General features: G+C 42.3%; 1 protein-coding gene across 1 annotated transcript in view; it reads right to left on the bottom strand.

Annotated features, from left to right (window-relative positions):
* EDNRA (endothelin receptor type A) overlaps nt 1–15,042 on the bottom strand; it is a 29,476-nt gene extending 14,434 nt beyond the window's left edge. The window contains exons 1-4 of the mRNA XM_083520099.1: nt 14,551–15,042; nt 10,513–10,962; nt 1,890–2,014; nt 145–343 (exon numbers count right to left, since the gene is read on the bottom strand). Coding sequence (XP_083376225.1) covers nt 145–343; nt 1,890–2,014; nt 10,513–10,899 — 711 coding nt within the window. The 5' untranslated portion in view covers nt 10,900–10,962; nt 14,551–15,042. The remainder of the gene's footprint in view (nt 1–144; nt 344–1,889; nt 2,015–10,512; nt 10,963–14,550) is intronic.
* Between the last annotated feature and the right edge of the window lie 3,038 nt (nt 15,043–18,080).

The following is an 18,080-nucleotide window of genomic DNA, read 5'->3' as shown; positions in this document are numbered from 1 at the left end:
TTTCCATCTCCATTTGAGCCAATGTTTCCCTCCACCCACTCAGCTCTTGCCTCTTCTCCCGTTCTTAGTCCTTTTATCCCACCACTCCAGACTGCCCCATTGCAAATGGAAAGATAACAACTGTGGCTGTATTTTGATACATACGGACAAAAATGTGGTATTAGTTAGGAGCATACAGGAAACGTAGAAGTTGCCGTTGTATTCAAATTCAACAGTGGTAAAACCAATTGCTTCTGGGATAGCCAGGACAAATGAAAGAATCCAAATTGTAATGATTTCAATAGCGGTGATCAAGGGGACTCCAATTCCTTGAACACGACTCCAGGAGGCAACTGCCCGGTACCTAAAATAAAACACAGAGGCATTAATTGCAAGCTTCAATTCTTTATTAAAAGGTGGAGTTTTAAAGGAAAGCTTAACATAATAGGCGCATCTCATGATTCTTTACAATATGAGATACTTAATTACCCATAAAATGGCAATAAATGAGTGGATTCATGTTTTGTAATCTTGGTATTATCATCATGCAAGTTTGTGGAAGAAAGGGTCTCCATCTAATCATTAGATTTGAATGGTTTTCGCTTAACAGCATTATTTGGCGTCTCATAATAAAAATCAGTTTTGAATCAGTGCATCTTGATTTAAAATGGAATCCAATCATATTGAAAAAAACTGCTACTTGATCTCAAGACCATTATGCAATCAATGTTTGGTTACAATTTCTTAAGGTGTCCAAATGCATAGTGAATAGACAACTTTCTATAATATACAGACAATTGTGGACATAATCCCACACCACAGCAAGATAAACAAGAGGAATTAATTCACATGATGTGGGTTAATTTGTTTGTTTGTTTATGGTACAGTTTTCCCAGGGGAGCAATTACTAACATTTTAAAAACAAAACAAAGCAATTTAACAATAAAATTAAGCAATTTGATAAAACGATAGGACAAGAAACCAGCAGCTGCATCAGAATAATAATAATAATAATAATCAATGCTGTTTGGAAATGACTCAACGGATGTTTTTCAGTCCTAAGGATTTTTTTAAAAAAAGCTTGTGTCTGGGATACAAAAGGCAGAAGTGTAAGTAGATCAGATGAGAGTGTTCTGTAGAGAGTGTTCCGCAGCTGAGGTGCCACATTTTCCCCCAATGTCTAATTTCAGAAGGTATGCCCCCCCCAAAGAAGCAAAAAGGAGAGACCAGGCAAGCCGGCAGCAATGAAAAGAAGAAAAGGAGGAGCAGAACCATTGGGGCAACCTCACGGGGCAGGGGTCTTGACAGGTGCCCAACAATGCAGGCCTTGGCTAATGGCTTTGCTCCATTCCTTTGCCAAACATCATTATTATTTATGAAATGTATACTCTGCTCTTAATCCAAAGATCATATGGAAAGAGGCTGCCCATCAGCCCATTGGGGTCCAATCAAGGGAGAGACCCATACATAGGATTGGTATGGGCATTTGAGACTCTGGTGCATGCTGCCTTCAGGCAGGACATCTTTGACGCTTGGTTTAAGAAGTCTAGATATCATGTCATCTTAAAAATGCTTCACTCAATTAAGAGGACCTGATCATTTCCACACTATTACTTTGTCTAGAAGCTATTAAGAAAATTATCACATGCGATTACAACACAGGATGAAAGCTTTAACCTTAAAATAAAACCAAGCAGCCACAGTGCAATCCTGTCTACTCAGAAGTAAGTCCTACTGAATTCAATGGAGCTTTCTCCCAGGTACATGGGATTAGCAATCCAGCCTTAATATCATAAACAGCCATTAGTTCTGTAGCTTTCAAAATCCAGAGTCATTACACTACTTTTTGACTCTCTTCGTTCTTGTTCTAGGAGAAATTGTTCATAGAATGAAATTGTAGAACTATTTACCTGTCCACGCTTAGAGCACAGAGGTTAAGGACTGTGATCCCCACTGATGCTTTCTGAAGAAAGGGAAAACAGCTGCAAAGAAACTGCCCAAAAGGAGACATCCCAAAGGGCCACTGACCATGAAGCTAAAGGATGGATAAGAAAAATAATGGGAAATGTTAAATGGCAGTGTAGAAAAAAATGAACATATACCTGAATCTCACCTTGCCTGTCCTCGCAACCAGTTAACATTCTCCATATCAAAGTGTACATTTTTCCAAAGTCATCAGGTGATCCCAGATTGTGCCAATAAAAAGGGGGATTCACCTACATTTATTGATTTGAAACGTGTATATACTTTTCTATTTAACATTAAGAATTCATCATATAAAAAGTGACATTAAAAACAGCTTAATTGCTTTAAGAGAAACAGTGTGAAATCATGTAAAACTGGGGCACACATAAGTGTGTGCAGCAGAGAATGGCTGAATAATCTAGCTGCTCTGTCTCTCACTCTATTAAGTCTTAGCTACTGAAACCCTGTACCACCAATCAGGTGTCCAGGAGTTGGTAGACAGGGAATGACGGAGGAAGTGCAGCCAGCTAAGGAACACAACCTCACTGATTACTTTCAGTGAGCAAGGAAACAGTTTTAAATCTGGCCTCCACAATGACAGCTGCAAAGACACTCAAAAGTTGCCAGGTTTGATGCTGCCTGCTTCACCATAGAGAAACTGAAGGAAATGACCCCCCCCCCACACACATAAACAGTCATTGAGGGCTCTGCTATTAAAAAAAGGCAGGGGGCTTAAAAAAATTAGAAGCTCACATCAGCACCTTCAATAATGAAGTGGGGGAAATGGATTCTAAAGTTATTGTATCCTTAGAGATAAGTGTAAACAGTGATCAAAGCTTACAAAGTAACGGAGCTTCAGTTTTATTATTTGGAAAGACAGGCAAAGAAGGAATATTTGCATAAGAGGTCTGGAAAAAAATCTGTTGATGGGAAGGATATGATCAGTTTCTTAAAGGTGGGAAGAATTGCTCCCAGATGTCAACAGATATGCTTATGCAGGCTAAAAGGATCCAATATCATTAGAAAATGGAGATGGCATATTACACAGAGCAGTGACAAAGAAGGCAGCACACGTCCTCTTTCTCCTGAACTTCCAGTACTTTGGGATGAAGCTCAAACAGTGCACCTTGGCCTCAATATAACGCTCCAATGTGGGGCAACATACATTTGTGGCTAAAATGTTAAAAATCACACACACACATATACTGCATTGATTTGCAGAGTGACATACCATGCTGGGAGACAATGTTAAATTTGACTGTAATCCCACCATAGATAGATCTGCCACGAAGGGGCCCCTGCTGGAACAATATGGGCACCACGACTGGCACAAAGAAATAATTTGAAAGATGCTTGTAGGTTGCAGTTCTAATGAAAAATGTGCCCTCTCAGTCCTGGAATTTAATTTTTATAAAATACAGATAGGGTTACTAATCCCACTATTAAAGAAACATCTGATTTGGTTCTTTTTGACAACAGAGATCACATACATTTCTGTAGTCTGCTTTTCCATTCATTCAATGATAACATCTGATTTAGTCCTCAAACAGATGTCAGATCCTATGCCTTCAAACTGTTGGCTTTCTAGATCCATCCAGATGTCACATTTGAATTGTTGGATGTATCAAAGACATTTTACAGATGATACATTCCGCAGCCTGTGTGGTTACAGTCATCCTAAACCCTGGTATAGAAGACATTGCCCATGTATACAAGGCAGTACAGTATATTTATGCCAGGCTCCCAGCTAATTATATGAGTGCACCTTCTGGCTCAACCTGCTTTGTTCACTCACTGAGTGGAACCTTGGGAAGGGAAGCCTTAACTGAGCTCACTGGATAGCTCAGTTGGTTAGAGCGTGGTGCTGATAATGCCAAGGTTGTAGGTTCGATCCCCAGGTGGGACAGCTGAATATTCCAAGATTGCAGGGGTCTGGACTAGGTGATCCTTAGGGTCCCTTCCAACTCTACAATTCTGTGATTCTGTGAATGTGCAGGATTCACAACAGGGCAAGGAGCTCTATGCTTACAGCTGTACATGTATACGCTCTTCTTCTTCCCAAATATTCCTTGTGCAGATGGCAGATACAGGGCCAGTTCAGCTGCACACTCCATGTGTATGCGAAATGGATGCAGAGTTCTCTTGTGAACAGCTCCTTGGGGCCTGGTCTTTCAAAAGCTTCACAAGGGAGGAAGGTTTACTGACCAGTACTGTCCAGCCTTACTGTGATTTCAAAGCTATTCTCTTTCAAGGCAAATCTGCAGTGCAATGTCTGACAAGAGTGGAATTCTGTCCACATATTTGTATGCTAAAATCAGAAACTTTTGAAAGATTTCAATACGCTGCTGCTGGAATCCAAGAAAACTAACCAGACAGCCACAACTTCCTGAATATCCCCTCCCTCTAATCTTGTGTTTTCCACGCCTCAACCCTGTGAAGCCGTAATAAACAAGACAGAACATTCCATTTGGATGATTTCTAAATGTCACCAAGTGGGCTTCAGTTTACTTGGTGGTATTTATAATTTTTTTTGGCACCGTTCTTGCACTGCTATATAGAAGATGCTTTTGTGGAAGATGCTTTTAACATCTATGCAAGCATGCTGATTAAAAATGAACCGTAAGATCCAGAGGAGGGAAATCAATTTCCAACCATGCTTTGGAAGGTGCATGCTACTTTTGAACATGGTCGGTTAAGGCTTCTGGCTTTGGAAAACACAAGAAGTCCCAACAGTGGAGGAATGGCAGATGAAGATGATGGACTTTTCGGAGCTAGCTAACCTGACTGGAAGAGTCCGCAACCAGGAGGAGGAGGAGTACCAGGACGATTGGATGAAATTCAAAGACTATTTAGTTAAAAATGCTAAGATATATTAATTGGAAAAACTTACAAATACCAGATAGGCTTAGGATTTAAATATGTGATGTTAGAGAATAATATGTTTAAAGTTAAAATGAAAAGGAAAAAAGATGTTAAGTGATTAAGTTAATTTTATGAGAAAATTTGTTTTGGAAAACTGTTACAATGATATACAATGAAACTCAGCCAGGGGGGTTTGAGGAAGTCTTTTAACAATGTTACTAAGGTTGGACTAAGTATAGTTAAGATGTATGTTTGTTTGTTTGTTTGTTTGTCTAAAATTCTGGAAAATCAATTAAAAATTTGGGGGGGAAAGGGGGGGGAGCTTCTGGCTTTGGAACACAGCCACCTTCCAAACTCTGCTGGTATTAAGATGGTATGGATTTAAGGAACATAGGAGTTCTCTCGCTGGACTGAACCACTTAGTCCTGGATTCAGTTCCCAATCATGGCAATCTCGATTCCCTTGGAATATATTACAAAAAATGTAACGATTATGCCCCGACCCACTCAGGAGGCTTTTATATGAGGTAGCTACTGGCAATGATCCAACATGGGTGATTTGCGTGGAAGGCATAACAACAGTGTACATTTCGAATGCACAAACCAAACTGGTGGTACATAGTGTGGACCAGGGAGCACATTTCTAGCCATGTGGCAATGGAAACAGGCACATTCAACCAAGGAATTCACCTGGATTTGTATTGTTTCCATGTAACTGTTTTTGGGCTGGGATCCAAATGTCTACTCTACCCCACTGACTAATGATTCTGCTCATGCAACATTACACTTGTGCACGCGCGCACGCACACACACACACACACACACACGTATTTAGAATGATTGCAAATCCATCCTTCTTCCCGATATGTTTATCAGCTGGTGTAAAGGTGGACTATATCTTGTTCTTGGAATCAGTTAAAATATTCCCAAGTGGAATTTATGGCTGACCAGCAATTTGAGAGCTGGAGGAAGTGATCAGGGGAATGTTTCAACAGGAAATGCAAACATCCTAAAAGTGTATATTGCAGACTCTGCAGTGCTACTAGCTATGGCTGTCTTGGCACAGCTTCTGTCCCCACCTGCATTTTGTAGTAGAGGCTAAGCAATTAACATTCTTGCATTTATCCAATTTCCCACCCCACCCCAGTTGAACAGCACTGTGTAACTATGAAGGGGCCATATAACCCTTGCATGGAAGCAGAGATACTGATTAATGAATTATACATTCATAGTAGCTCACATACTGGCTGGATTAAAGGAACATGCAAATGTTACATTGAAAGAACAAGCTGATTGATAGCAGCAACCCTGTATACTAATAGTGATGCATGATGGCTGACGCTTGACCGATATGGTCTTCCTATATACTAATAGCAGATTAATCAAGTGCTTATCTTTATGTAGCCAAAACAACATCATCCACATACAACTTCCAAAGAGGGGGTTTCAGTAAGCTTGGAGGAACTCCAGGGTTTGCAAAAGTACAAGTAAGCTTTAGGAGGAAAATACTGTATGGAGGGGGGAATGAAAAAACCTCCAAAAACCCCATTGAGGCACAAGAATAGTCAGTGGTTGTAGAATGCTGAGTGTGAAAAAATGGAAAACCATAGAAGTGGGACACAGAATGAAGTATCATGGAAAACCGCATGGCTGGCTGAACAAAATTTTGTTTCAGGTTCCACTTACAGAGCTCTATTCTGTGCCTTATTTCTTTAGAAGATAAATAGGGCCCACAATTTGTTTTCTTAGAATCCTGTTTATTTTTTTTTTAAATGTATATATGTACACACAAACTAAACTAAACTAACTAAAGAAAATTAAGGCTTGGGCATACATGTGCACTATGTGTATGTACATGCAGACAATCTCTATCTCTCACAACTTCAGAGAAAGTGACAGGGAGTGATCTGTGAGCGATCGGCATGGCTTGTGGTTGAGACCGTGTGGGAGGAAGTCTGGCCCAAACCATTTACAGCTAAATTTTATTCAAAACAAAACCAAAACTTTGTACTAATGCCAGAGCATCCGTCTGTTAGGACTCAATTCATCTTCAAAGAACGCTAAGCAAAAAAAATGGTTTTATAACCAGATCCATTGGACTGAAGAGAGAAACAATTCTGGAATAATGACAGAAAGATTTTAATCCAGTTTTTAGGAAAGACAAGTCTGTTTTTCCAACATAAAATCTCAACTAAAATGTGAAAGTTCATAGTTTTTTTGTTTTTTAAAAAATGCTTCCACCACCCAAAGAGTCCTGCGTTTAAGAGGCAAGAGGACAGTGATAGAGCATATGCTTCTCCAGCAGAAGCTCCTAGATTTAATTCTTCACAACTCCACTTAAAAACAAAAAAGTCTGCTGGGCTAGAAATATTTTTTTTATCTGAATCTTTCAAGAGGTGTTGCTGATGAGAGTAGTCCATACTGGGCTAAATTGGGAATATATATAAGGCAGCATCACGCATGGGCTGATTGTTCCTGGCTAACGTGTCAATCTTTCGATTGCTGGACAACTTGCAAAGCAGCTCATAAAATGCATACACCAGCCTCTAAAACTTGAATGCTTTAAGGAGAAAAGGCTCCAAAACACACTTGCTAGGGAGAAAGTCTCACTTAACACAGTGAGACTTACTTCCAAATAAACATGTATATGATACTGTGGTAAATTAGGGAAACAGGGGAAGTTGCCTGTACCAAGTCAGACCGTTGGTTCATCAAGCTCAATATGGCACTGAGCAGCAGGGCTGCTCCATGAATTCAGGCAAGGGCTTTCAAAGCCCTACTTGGAAAGCCAAGAACTGAACCTGGGCCTCTTCTGCGTCCATCTTTCTTCACAGGGGAGTTGCTCCATCCCTTTGATAATTTTGGTTGCCCTTTTATGAACTTTTTTTCCAACTCTACAATAGCATTGTATAATTGCATTATTATATTGGCAGTTTTATTTTCAGTTCCCTCATCCCTGCATGCAACATGGGACATTTAGAGCAAGGGTATGAAAGGTTCCTTTTTCTATGGGCAGGAACATGGGTAGGAGAGAAGTGAACCCCACTCCACCCCTCTCCCCTGCTTTACTTTATTGCACTCTGCTGCTTTCAGCAGCTTTCTCTCAGCCCATCTCTGATAACTGGACATAAGCCAGGCAGGGAGGAAATTGCTTAAAGCAATGGAGTGCAGTGAGATAAGGCAAGGAAAGTGTGTGTGTGTGTGTTTTGTTCTCTTAAAGATTGCCACCCTCCCACTCATATATGAATGGATCAGACACATGCATAAAACACATGTGGCTCCCCCTATCACATCTATTTTCGTCCCACAGGCTGGTTCACACAAGCATGCTGACCACACTGTTGAGAGACAATTGGCATGTTTGAACGTGGCATCTCACATAACCCAAGCGCACACTGTTTTTCAGTGGAGTCAATTCACACATTCAATTATCTACTTGTCAGCATGTGTGTATGAGCAGGGCCCTGAGGCTACTACCTCTGATGTTCTGCATATGGGGCAAAAGAAACTTAAACAATGGTATACAGTGCCATAACTGTAACATGCCTTTAAAGGAGTTCAAGATGTCACACTCATAACCAAGTTAAAAAAGCCCGGAGATTGATTATTGCCAGGCATCTGCACACCATGTATAGAAACTGTAGTTTCATTTCAACTAAAAGCTCATCAAGAACAGACACCATATTACACACAGATATAACCATCATTTTGCAATACTGGGAAGGTTGGTAGGAAAACCATTAGGTTCATGAACTTCAGTGAAGACTAAAAGGAGTGGGGAAAGTGGTTTATTCGGGTTTATTATTCTGTCACATAATCCAAAGTGACTAAGACTGATCCCAGCACTCCCTACAGTTTTAAACTTGAGTCATGGCCAACACCACATCATAAATCAGAACTCCAACACATTCATTCTGACAGTCTGGAAGTGTTACTTTGTCTTGTGGAGAATATTCTCATCATGCATAGCTATAGTTTACTTGGCCAAGTGTCTGAAAAAGATACCATGAAATGAATCTCCCAGCGGTGGTATTAATAATAATAATAATAATAATAATAATAATAATAATAATAATAATATTTCTAAACCACTCTTCATTTATTGTTGTTGTTTTGACCATCATGGTATTTTCAACCTCAGTGGCACACTATATAGTCTCCCTTATCCGCAGAAATACAATTGATCCCCATCTCGAAAATTTGGCCCAGTATAGCGAGAGGCTAAATCTTCTCGTTATCCCAGTTTTTACATTGCTTTACACAAGTGGGAGTATGCTGGTTTCCCCCCTGTGTTCTCACTATGTTCTCATTTAGTGTGGGATCTCATAGTAGCCCAGCATAGAAAACAGAGCAGGTTTGCTCTCCACATAGATGTGATGTTTCTTAAATAGGCACCATGCAGGAATTTTATTTATTTGTTGGTGGCATTTCTTCCCCGGTTTTCACCATAAAAGATCAAGGAGGCAGCTTACAATAATTTACTATACTAAATACAATTCAGATGAAAAAGATAAAGAGGCAAATAAAAACATAAAAATAGCAGATAAAATGAGGAAGTAAAGAGCCATTAAACACTCAGGAGAGCAGGACAGAATTCACAAAGTGCCTAAATGCTAACATTTAGTGTGAGGGCAAATAGCATAAGGTCCCAGATTCTGGCTAAAACATCTCTAGATATTTTAACATCTCTAGTTAAAAGGGTCAGGGAACATCTGATGTGGAAGACCTCCACCTCAAATTCTGTAGAGCAGAAGCAGCTAGCCTCCAGTGTGGCAGCCATTTTGTTTTGGCCCAGGACTTTTTTTTCAGCCAGAACTCGCTGGAACTCAGTTCAGCACCTCTCAGGTGAGTTCCAGCATTTCTCAGGTGGGCGCCATTACCATTCTAATAGAAAGAGGGAGGTGTTTATGGTGAGCTCCGGCACCTTTTTTTCTGGAAAAACAGCACTGTTCTGGCCCAAAGACCAGCTTTGACAGTGACAGCAAAGAGGAAAACAAAATTAAAGCTGGGCAATAACCCTCTTCAGCTACTCTGGGAAGATCAGCTGAATAGAGGGGTTGTGTGCCTTGTGTGAGAGAAAGAGAGTAGGACGGCCTCCCTTAGCTAGTCCATCACTGGTTTTAAGCACTGGTTTGTGATGTCCACAACTGCATCTGGATCTGGTAAGACAGAGCTGAATGTCATCCACATAATGACAGCACTCAACTTCAACACTACAGATGCCATCTGACAAAGGTTTTTAAATAGCACAAGGGAGAAATGCAACAGCAAGCGAATACTGCAACACAAATGGCACAACAATAGCAGCCCCTCAGCAACACCTTCTAGAATCTGATTGCCAAGTTGTGTGTGGGGGGGGGGGAATGGGTTGACCATTAAACAATGCCTCCATCCCCTACTGTGTACAGATGATCACCCACAGAGATCCAGGAGAAACATGCTTCCACTGTCTAGCTCCATAGTTTTGGGTGATTTATATTATCTATGAATGCCTGGAGCTTAGCTGTCGATGCTCACCTGTCCTCCCCAAGCCATTACAGTTAATGGATTACAACAACAAGAACATATTTATATGCTGCAAGGAGTGAGGGGCATCATCTGTCTGGCCCACCCCTTCCTACACATCAGTGTTTCAGCTGCCCTCCACAAGTCAGCTTCTGCATACTGTAAAATGAGTGCACAAACTGTAAACATTGTGGTGTTTTACCTTATATATGTTGATAGGGATATCTATGATGATATAGATGAGGTCTCCCAGGGCCAGGCTAGCTATCAATGCATTGGGGCCATTCCTCATACACTTGTTCTGGTAGATAATCCGCAGCAGGGTTGCATTGCCAACAAGCCCAATGATGAACACTGCACAGGATATTGCAGTATTGATGTATTTGAAAGTGTCCATAATTTTAGGACGTTGTGAACAATAGATATAGGTGCGGTTGGGTTTATGGGTAGGGAAGGACAGCTTAGATTCTGTTTCAGAGGAAGTTGTGACAGGGTTAGTCAGGTTTGACTGGTAGATGTCAGAACCATCAATGATGACAAATCCAGTTATGAGAAGCACCAAGACCATCTCAAAATGAAACACTTCCATCTTCAAATCTTCTGTATTGGGAAATCTTCTGTATTTCAATAGTAGCTGATGGACTTATTTCACCTACAATAAAAAAGAAGGCAATATTTATGTTGCAATATTGGCAAACTGAAACATTTATTTGTATATTTTCATAGAATTGCAGAGCTGGAAGGAACCACAAGCGTCGTCTAGTACAACTCTCTGCAATGCAGGAATCTTTTGCCCAAGGTGGGGCTTGAAACCCACAACCCTGAGATTAAGAGCCTCATGAACTTTTAATTCTAGACAGAAATCCAAATTAAACTTTTAAATTTATTCATTCATTTGCAAACTTATATCCAGCCTATAAAACTATAAGCAAAGCAGCAAAGAAGGAGAAAGGGCAACAAATGTACAATAAAATACAGTGACATAAAATAGTATTGAAAGGTATTAAAAAATAAAAAGCAGAAGCAGACAGATCTATCTTAATCGTACCACTTTTGGATCCAGCTCAATACATTCAGAACGGGGGGTTGTTTATTATTTAAATGGTTGATTTTAAACAAAGGTTTGTGAAGGTAAATTCTGTTCCTTTAAAATCAGTCTCTGTTTATTTACACAACTTCCATTTGCTTTTGCTAAACCCTAAGCATATTTCTTTGGAAATAAATTGCTTTGATATCAGTAAGGAAAATCCAAATATGTATGATTAGAGATTTTTAGAGAACTTGCAGCTATAAAATTAATAGAGTGTATACTGGATGCTGAAAAATGTTTGGTCGTTGGAACATAAGCAAGACTACTTTCCTTAAAATTTAAAATGACTACTACTACTTTATTATTATTATTATTGGAAATACCCAAGTCTCTTTTCTACAGGGTCAACAATCACCAAAGCAATAAAGCTACTGCAAGCCATAAAGGCTGCTGCAAAGTCCTGATCAGAAGCACGTAAACCAAGTAATTCCCATCCTATGTGTCATGATGCCTCATCTGGGGGAAGTAGTGACAGGACTCTCCAGCCTCTGGGAATTTAGGCTTCTAGGAATGACTTTGTTTGTTAATAGAACCCCAAGCTCTTCCAGCTGGAGAATGGTGCAATTGATATAGTCTTCAAATTGAGGACTTTGGAGCCCAGGATTCTGCCCCTGAGACCCAGAACTGAACTGAACTCACAGTCCTCCAACACAAAAAACACATCCACACCCACTTTCTTCATTTTCTCTGTACAGTACTGCTATTCTGTTAATGTTATTATTGATGGGCATTGTGGTTTTAATTTTATGACTTTAATGGATTTTTATTATTACTCTGATAAAATCACAGAATTGAAAGGGGCCTTGGAGGCATCCATTCCCGCCACCTATTATTACTATAGCCCATCCTGAGACTATATGATGAAGGCAGTAAGAGTATGAATAACAACAGCAGCAGTGGCAACATATTCAGCGGGGTGGTGGTGGTAATTTCTTGCTGCCATTGTTAAAAAATTGGGAATCAAAATCTTTGCTAATCTACTTCAAATCTCACCGCCACTGCCACCAGTCTGTAAGATCTACCAGTAGAACTAGAACTGCCTCTGTAACTAACGCAGAATATAATATGGAGGGGAGAAGCTCAGTGTCCAATCTAACCAGGTCAGCCACGTTTACTTGAAATTGAGTCCCACTGAATTTAGCAGGGCTTACTAACATGTAAACATACATAGGTTCACTCTCCACATTGCCTTCATTTCAATAGTCTTTTAATTACCTTTTTAAAAAAGTATTAAGGAGCTGGGGGACGTTAAGTGCTAAATTTCCGCTAGACTGTGGCTCAAAACTACACTTTGCACTAATTGTGTTTTTCTTTCACAAACAGTCAGAGTAGGACCCCAATCCAGATCAGGGTCATAGCTGAAATTGCTGGAAATGGCGAGGAGGCAGATTTCATCTCAACATGGAGATAAACTTCCTAATTGTTAACAGCTGTTTGGCAATGGAAAAGGCTGCCTTGGGAGGTGATGATCTCTCATTCACTTGATGGGTATAAGTAGAGTCTGGATAGCCGCTTCTCAGAGATCGTGTAGTTGTATTCTGCGCTGCATACTCACACAGAGCAGGTGGCGGACTGGATACCTCCCAGGCCCCTTTCAATTCTGTGATTTTATGAAAGTTTTAGAATTTCAACTAGCTCAAAGTGAAACTACATCTATTGACTCATTTAAAAAAAAAAAGACTCCCCCAAATTTACAGTTAGGCAATACTTTTATTAGGACCAACTGGAATGTCCCAAAAGTTGGGCAAGTTTTCAAGTTCTGCAGAACTTTTCACCAGGCAGACTGTACACAAAGCAGGCAGTGAGGAGGAGGACAGGTACCTGCAAGCTGAATGAAACTCACTTCTAAGTAAAAATGGATAGCACTACAGGTCTGGGTACATTATGGCAAAGGGGACTTCAGATTGTTGCTATTTTGAGGGTGAGATTCAATCACATATCAGCAAATGCAGGCTGTGCGATTAAACTGGATTTGGTGCTCTCGCACAACAAACTTGATTCCTTTATCTTCTTTTTTTAAACTTTTGCAATAAGGAAAGTTATAGGAAAATGCACTGAAACGTGTAAGATAACAATAACACCAACTTCCTAGAAAACATATTAGGATGAAAGCTCAACAAGTAGCTGACGTTATATAATCCCCTTGTAAGCTTTCTGCAAATCAGAAACAAACCCTATTAACAGAATTCAGCATTACTATTATTATTAAGTGTGTTAGGATCACAGCATTACTTTTGACATGACTAACACTGACATCAGTGATACAACCAAGCCTAGACACATCCAACATTGAGTTCAAAGGAACCGAAGTTTCTGCCACAGTATGTGCCCTGAATGGAACACACACACACACACGAGAATTTATGATCTACTCGTGCTAAACTTGGATTTACTTGGAAGGATTTACGTGGAGATTTTTCCAAGCGATGGCGGTGTCCGCCGATAGCAGACGGGACCCGGGATCGCACACCTGCAGGTGAGAAAGCAGCAGGGAGCGTAGGAGCCAACTCTTAGGGGTTGAGGTCCCTTCGCCCCCCCCAAATATTTGAGGGAACTGGATCCCCTCCAAAAGAAGTTGATGGGCACTGGCATTCAAATAGTGTGATCATGTGATCGACTATGCGGAGCGGGGCTTACCTGCCCTCCCCATATTTTATTCCAGTTGGCACCCTTGGCAGGGAGCGATGTTTTAAAAAGAAAAGCAGCAGGAGGGAGAAGGGAGAAGGGTTCAGCCGCAGCAGCAGCCCCCTCCCCTTTTCCGTGTCTGTTCATCCTGCAAAACAGCAGCTTCCCACGAGCTGTTGCTTTTCATTTCACCGTCGGGGGGAGAGATTAATCGCGCGTCCCTTGAGTTTGGCCAGGAAGCCGCCGGTTCCCTGCCTTATTTCGGGCAAAGACCCCGCACTTGCTTGTGTAGGGGAGCTTTCCCCTACACATAGAGAAAGAGAGAGGGCGCGCACACGAGAGAGGAGGGAGCGGAACAGACGAGCACCGCTTGCTTCCTACACCCAAGAACCCGAGGCCAACTCTCAACCCTCCTCCCCGTCCCCGGACGCCGGGTTTTCCAAACTCCCTTCTTCCCTCGCAGAGAGAGACAACAAAAAAGTACAGTATCCCCGACGGTGAGCCACGCGGCGTCGGTCCACCCACCGTTTTGTCCCGCGGAATCTGCGCGCCCGCGACGTCTGGCGTGGCTCCCGCCCGGGAGAAGAAGGACGAGGCGAGGAACACGCCGCCGCCGCGAGTCCAGCGGGGCGCATGGGAAGCTCTTTGTAAGAGCCGCGCAGCGAAAGTTGGAAGGAAGCGGCTCCCTGGCTGCTTTCCCTCTCTGAGATCCCTTTCCTAGAGAAGGCTTCCCAAATCCTCCAGGCTCCGTCTGGTTGGGTGGGATTCCGACTCTCCACCTCCGGGCAGAGGGAAGTCGGATCAGCCCCCTCCTTTACCCACCCCCCCCCCGTTTCCGAGGAGGGGGGACGACTTTCTCTCTCTCTCTCTCTCCCCCAAAGCCAGACGCTTGTAATGTTCAGAAGAAGAGCATGCAACCTCAAAGACAGCCTCCTCCGCCCCCAGCAAAAAGAAAAGGAAAATAATCAGTGGGGGGGGGGACGCTAAGGGTGGTGTTTTTTTTAAGCGGTTCCTCCCTGGACAGGAGGAGGGGCTGGGGCTGCTTCTCTTGAGAAACCAGGATGAGGCATCCCACCACTTTAGGGATCTGCCCATGAGGAAAGCTTGGGAGCTGTGAATGGGCTTCACTGAAACAAAAGTGAGCCGCAAATGCACTAGAAATAAAAAGCAAGGAGTGGATCCTGAGTGGGAAAGGGAAATAGAGGGAATTATAAATACAAGTGTTCATAGTTGTACTTCTTTAGTTATGTTTCAGGGTCTGTGGGGCTCCCTGCCACAGCAGTTCTGCAATGTGACCTTCTTTCGCAGCCCCCCCCCCCAAGAATGCTTTTAAAGCCTAGTACTGTAGCTTTCAGTAATAAGACTTAGGTATCAGATTGACACCCACACCGGAGAGACAGCATGAACTATTAACAAAGACTGTTCATTAAAGATTAGGTTTTGTTGATTAAAGGAACACTGAAATTTACTTTGGGGTCCAACATGTGCTTGACAAACCCTTTGTAAGGACTCAAGAGCCTCTGACACCAACTGCTAAGTGGTTTTTACCTCAGGCCAAATTCCTTAAACTGCCACCCGGACCAAATTTATTCGCGCTACAACGTGGTCCAGCTACTTGGTAGAATCTGCCTTTGATTCCAAAGCTCTCCCAGTTGTACTAAGACGATTTTAAAAACTTGCTCATGTAACCTTGCTGTAAGACTTTTACACAGGGCAGCCTCCTAGCCGAACACAGTCGCCGGCTTCCTTCTTCTGACCTTCACCAGGAATTAAAGTTGTCACACCAAGGATCAGGGGTGCCAACTTGAATAAAATATTGGAAGGAGGCAGGTAAGCCCTGCACCACGTACAGTGGTACCTCGGGTTACATACGCTTCAGGTTACATATGCTTCAGCTTACAGACTCCACTAACCCAGAAATAGTGCTTCAGGTTAAGAACTTTGCTTCAGGTTGAGAACAGAAATCGTGCTCTGGCGGCGCGGTGGCAGCGGGAGGCCCCATTAGCTAACGTGGTGCTTCAGGTTAAGCACAGTTTCAGGTTAAGTACAGACCTCCGGAACGAATTAAGTACTTAACCCGAGGTACCACTGTAATTGATCACATGACACAGTGCAAGTATGCCATTTGAATGACAATGCTCATCAACCAGGCGGGGGTCCCCTCAAGTATTTTATGGGGGGGGAGCAAAGCCCCTAGTTGGCGCCTATGACAAGGACAACTGTATCACCGGTTTTCCCAAGTGACATTATTCTAACACAGTTGACTGCCCACTGACTAGGCTCTCCAGCCAATCAGAATCCTTTGTTTCCCACACCAGCCAACATGAATTTACCCGATCCAGGCCCTGCCTATGAATACAAAAAGCAATACTGTGATCTAAAAGAGATAGACCACATTAACAGAGACAACAAGTGATGGGGAATAGCAATAGAAGACCTTGAGAAACTGGAATGATGACCCTGGAAGTAGAATGATGTTTTGTTTGCATCTTTTTGGTGCCTGAGTCACCCTTCATAAGAATGATCCTGCAGAATCTTCTGCATCCATTTTCTAATCTGAAGAACTCTCAGAAACATTTTCACTAAAATGAGTTGGGAAAGGAATGGCACCACCACCACCACCTCTGTTGATTGTTCACTTCTTTCAACTTCTTACATTGTCAGGCATAATAATGGCAGGTGGTGCTCAGTCAGCAACTTCAGTGTTTTCAGGAAATGTCCAGAGGCCATTTGTTCTCTGATGCAGTACTTAGTATGGGTATGCACTAGATCAGGCACCCCAAACTCGGCCCTCCAGATGTTTTGGGACTACAATTCCCATCATCCCTGACCACTGGTCCTGCTAGCTAGGGATGATGGGAGTTGTAGTCCCAAAACATCTGAAGGGCTGAGTCTGGGGGTGCCTGCACTAGATGCTCCATAAATAAGAATGGGTATATGTTCTTTGAAGGACTTGGTTTATACATCACATTGCACTTCCTTAAAGAGAAATGGGGGGAGGGGGGACATTTCAAGTTCCTCATAAACTGCTTCCTTAATCCATCTCTAAATGAAAATAAATCTTCAGTAGGTCATACATTACATCGAAAGTTAACGATCCTGTTTCTGTTGGTTGGGGCTGCAGTGTAAATTACGTTACAAACCTGCTGAAGGATAGATGTATTCTAATATTTTTCTCACGATAAAATTTGAGCTGTCCTTCTTTCTTCCAGGGGATAGATTTTTCCCAAGCCATTAATGAAACTATCATCTTGGAACTTCTATAGAGTGCAAATATTAAATGTAGAATTAGGAAAGCAAGGGAAAGTGTACTGCCTCTCTGCATAAGGCCTGTCTGTGGTGCCTGAAATGTATGTTGTCTTTTTGTCCACGTGGAATGCTCAGAGATGAGTAATGTGGTTTAGTTCAAAAACAAAACACGGCTTTTTTCCAAGCTATGACTTGGAATTTTCCAGCAATTTAGTAAAGGTAAAGGTACCCCTGCCCATACAGGCCAGTCTTGCCAGACTCTAGGGTTGTGCGCTCATCTCACTCTATAGGGTGGGAGCCAGCGCTGTCCGCAGACACTTCCGGGTCACGTGGCTAGCGTGACAAGCTGCATCTGGTGAGCCAGCGCAGCACACGGAACGCCGTTTATCTTCCCGCTGGTAAGCGGTCCCTATTTATCTACTTGCACCCGGAGGTGCTTTTGAACTGCTAGGTTGGCAGGCGCTGGGACCGAATGACGGGAGCGCACCCCGCCGCGGGGATTCGAACCGCCGACCATGCGATCGGCAAGTCCTAGGCACTGAGGTTTTACCCACAGCGCCACCCGTGTTCCAGCAGCAATTTAGTGACATACGTTAATTCCGAGCTGTTAAAATGTGACTAAACATGTCACCCATCAAGAGCCATGTAAACAACACAATATTTGCGAGTGATTGATGTTAATAGTTTTCACACACAATAAATGCCTTTTGAAATTCTATTTATTTATTCAAAATATTTATAGGCTGGTTTTCCAAGGCTTCCCATGGGCATCCGCTTGGCCATTATGAGAACTGGAGGCTAGACTG

This window comes from Podarcis liolepis (genome assembly GCF_965112155.1).
Source record: "Podarcis liolepis genome assembly, chromosome: 9".
NCBI lineage: Eukaryota > Metazoa > Chordata > Lepidosauria > Squamata > Lacertidae > Podarcis > Podarcis liolepis.
The sequence above is the reverse complement of the archived record's forward strand: the minus strand, read 5'-3'. Positions and strand labels throughout refer to the sequence as shown.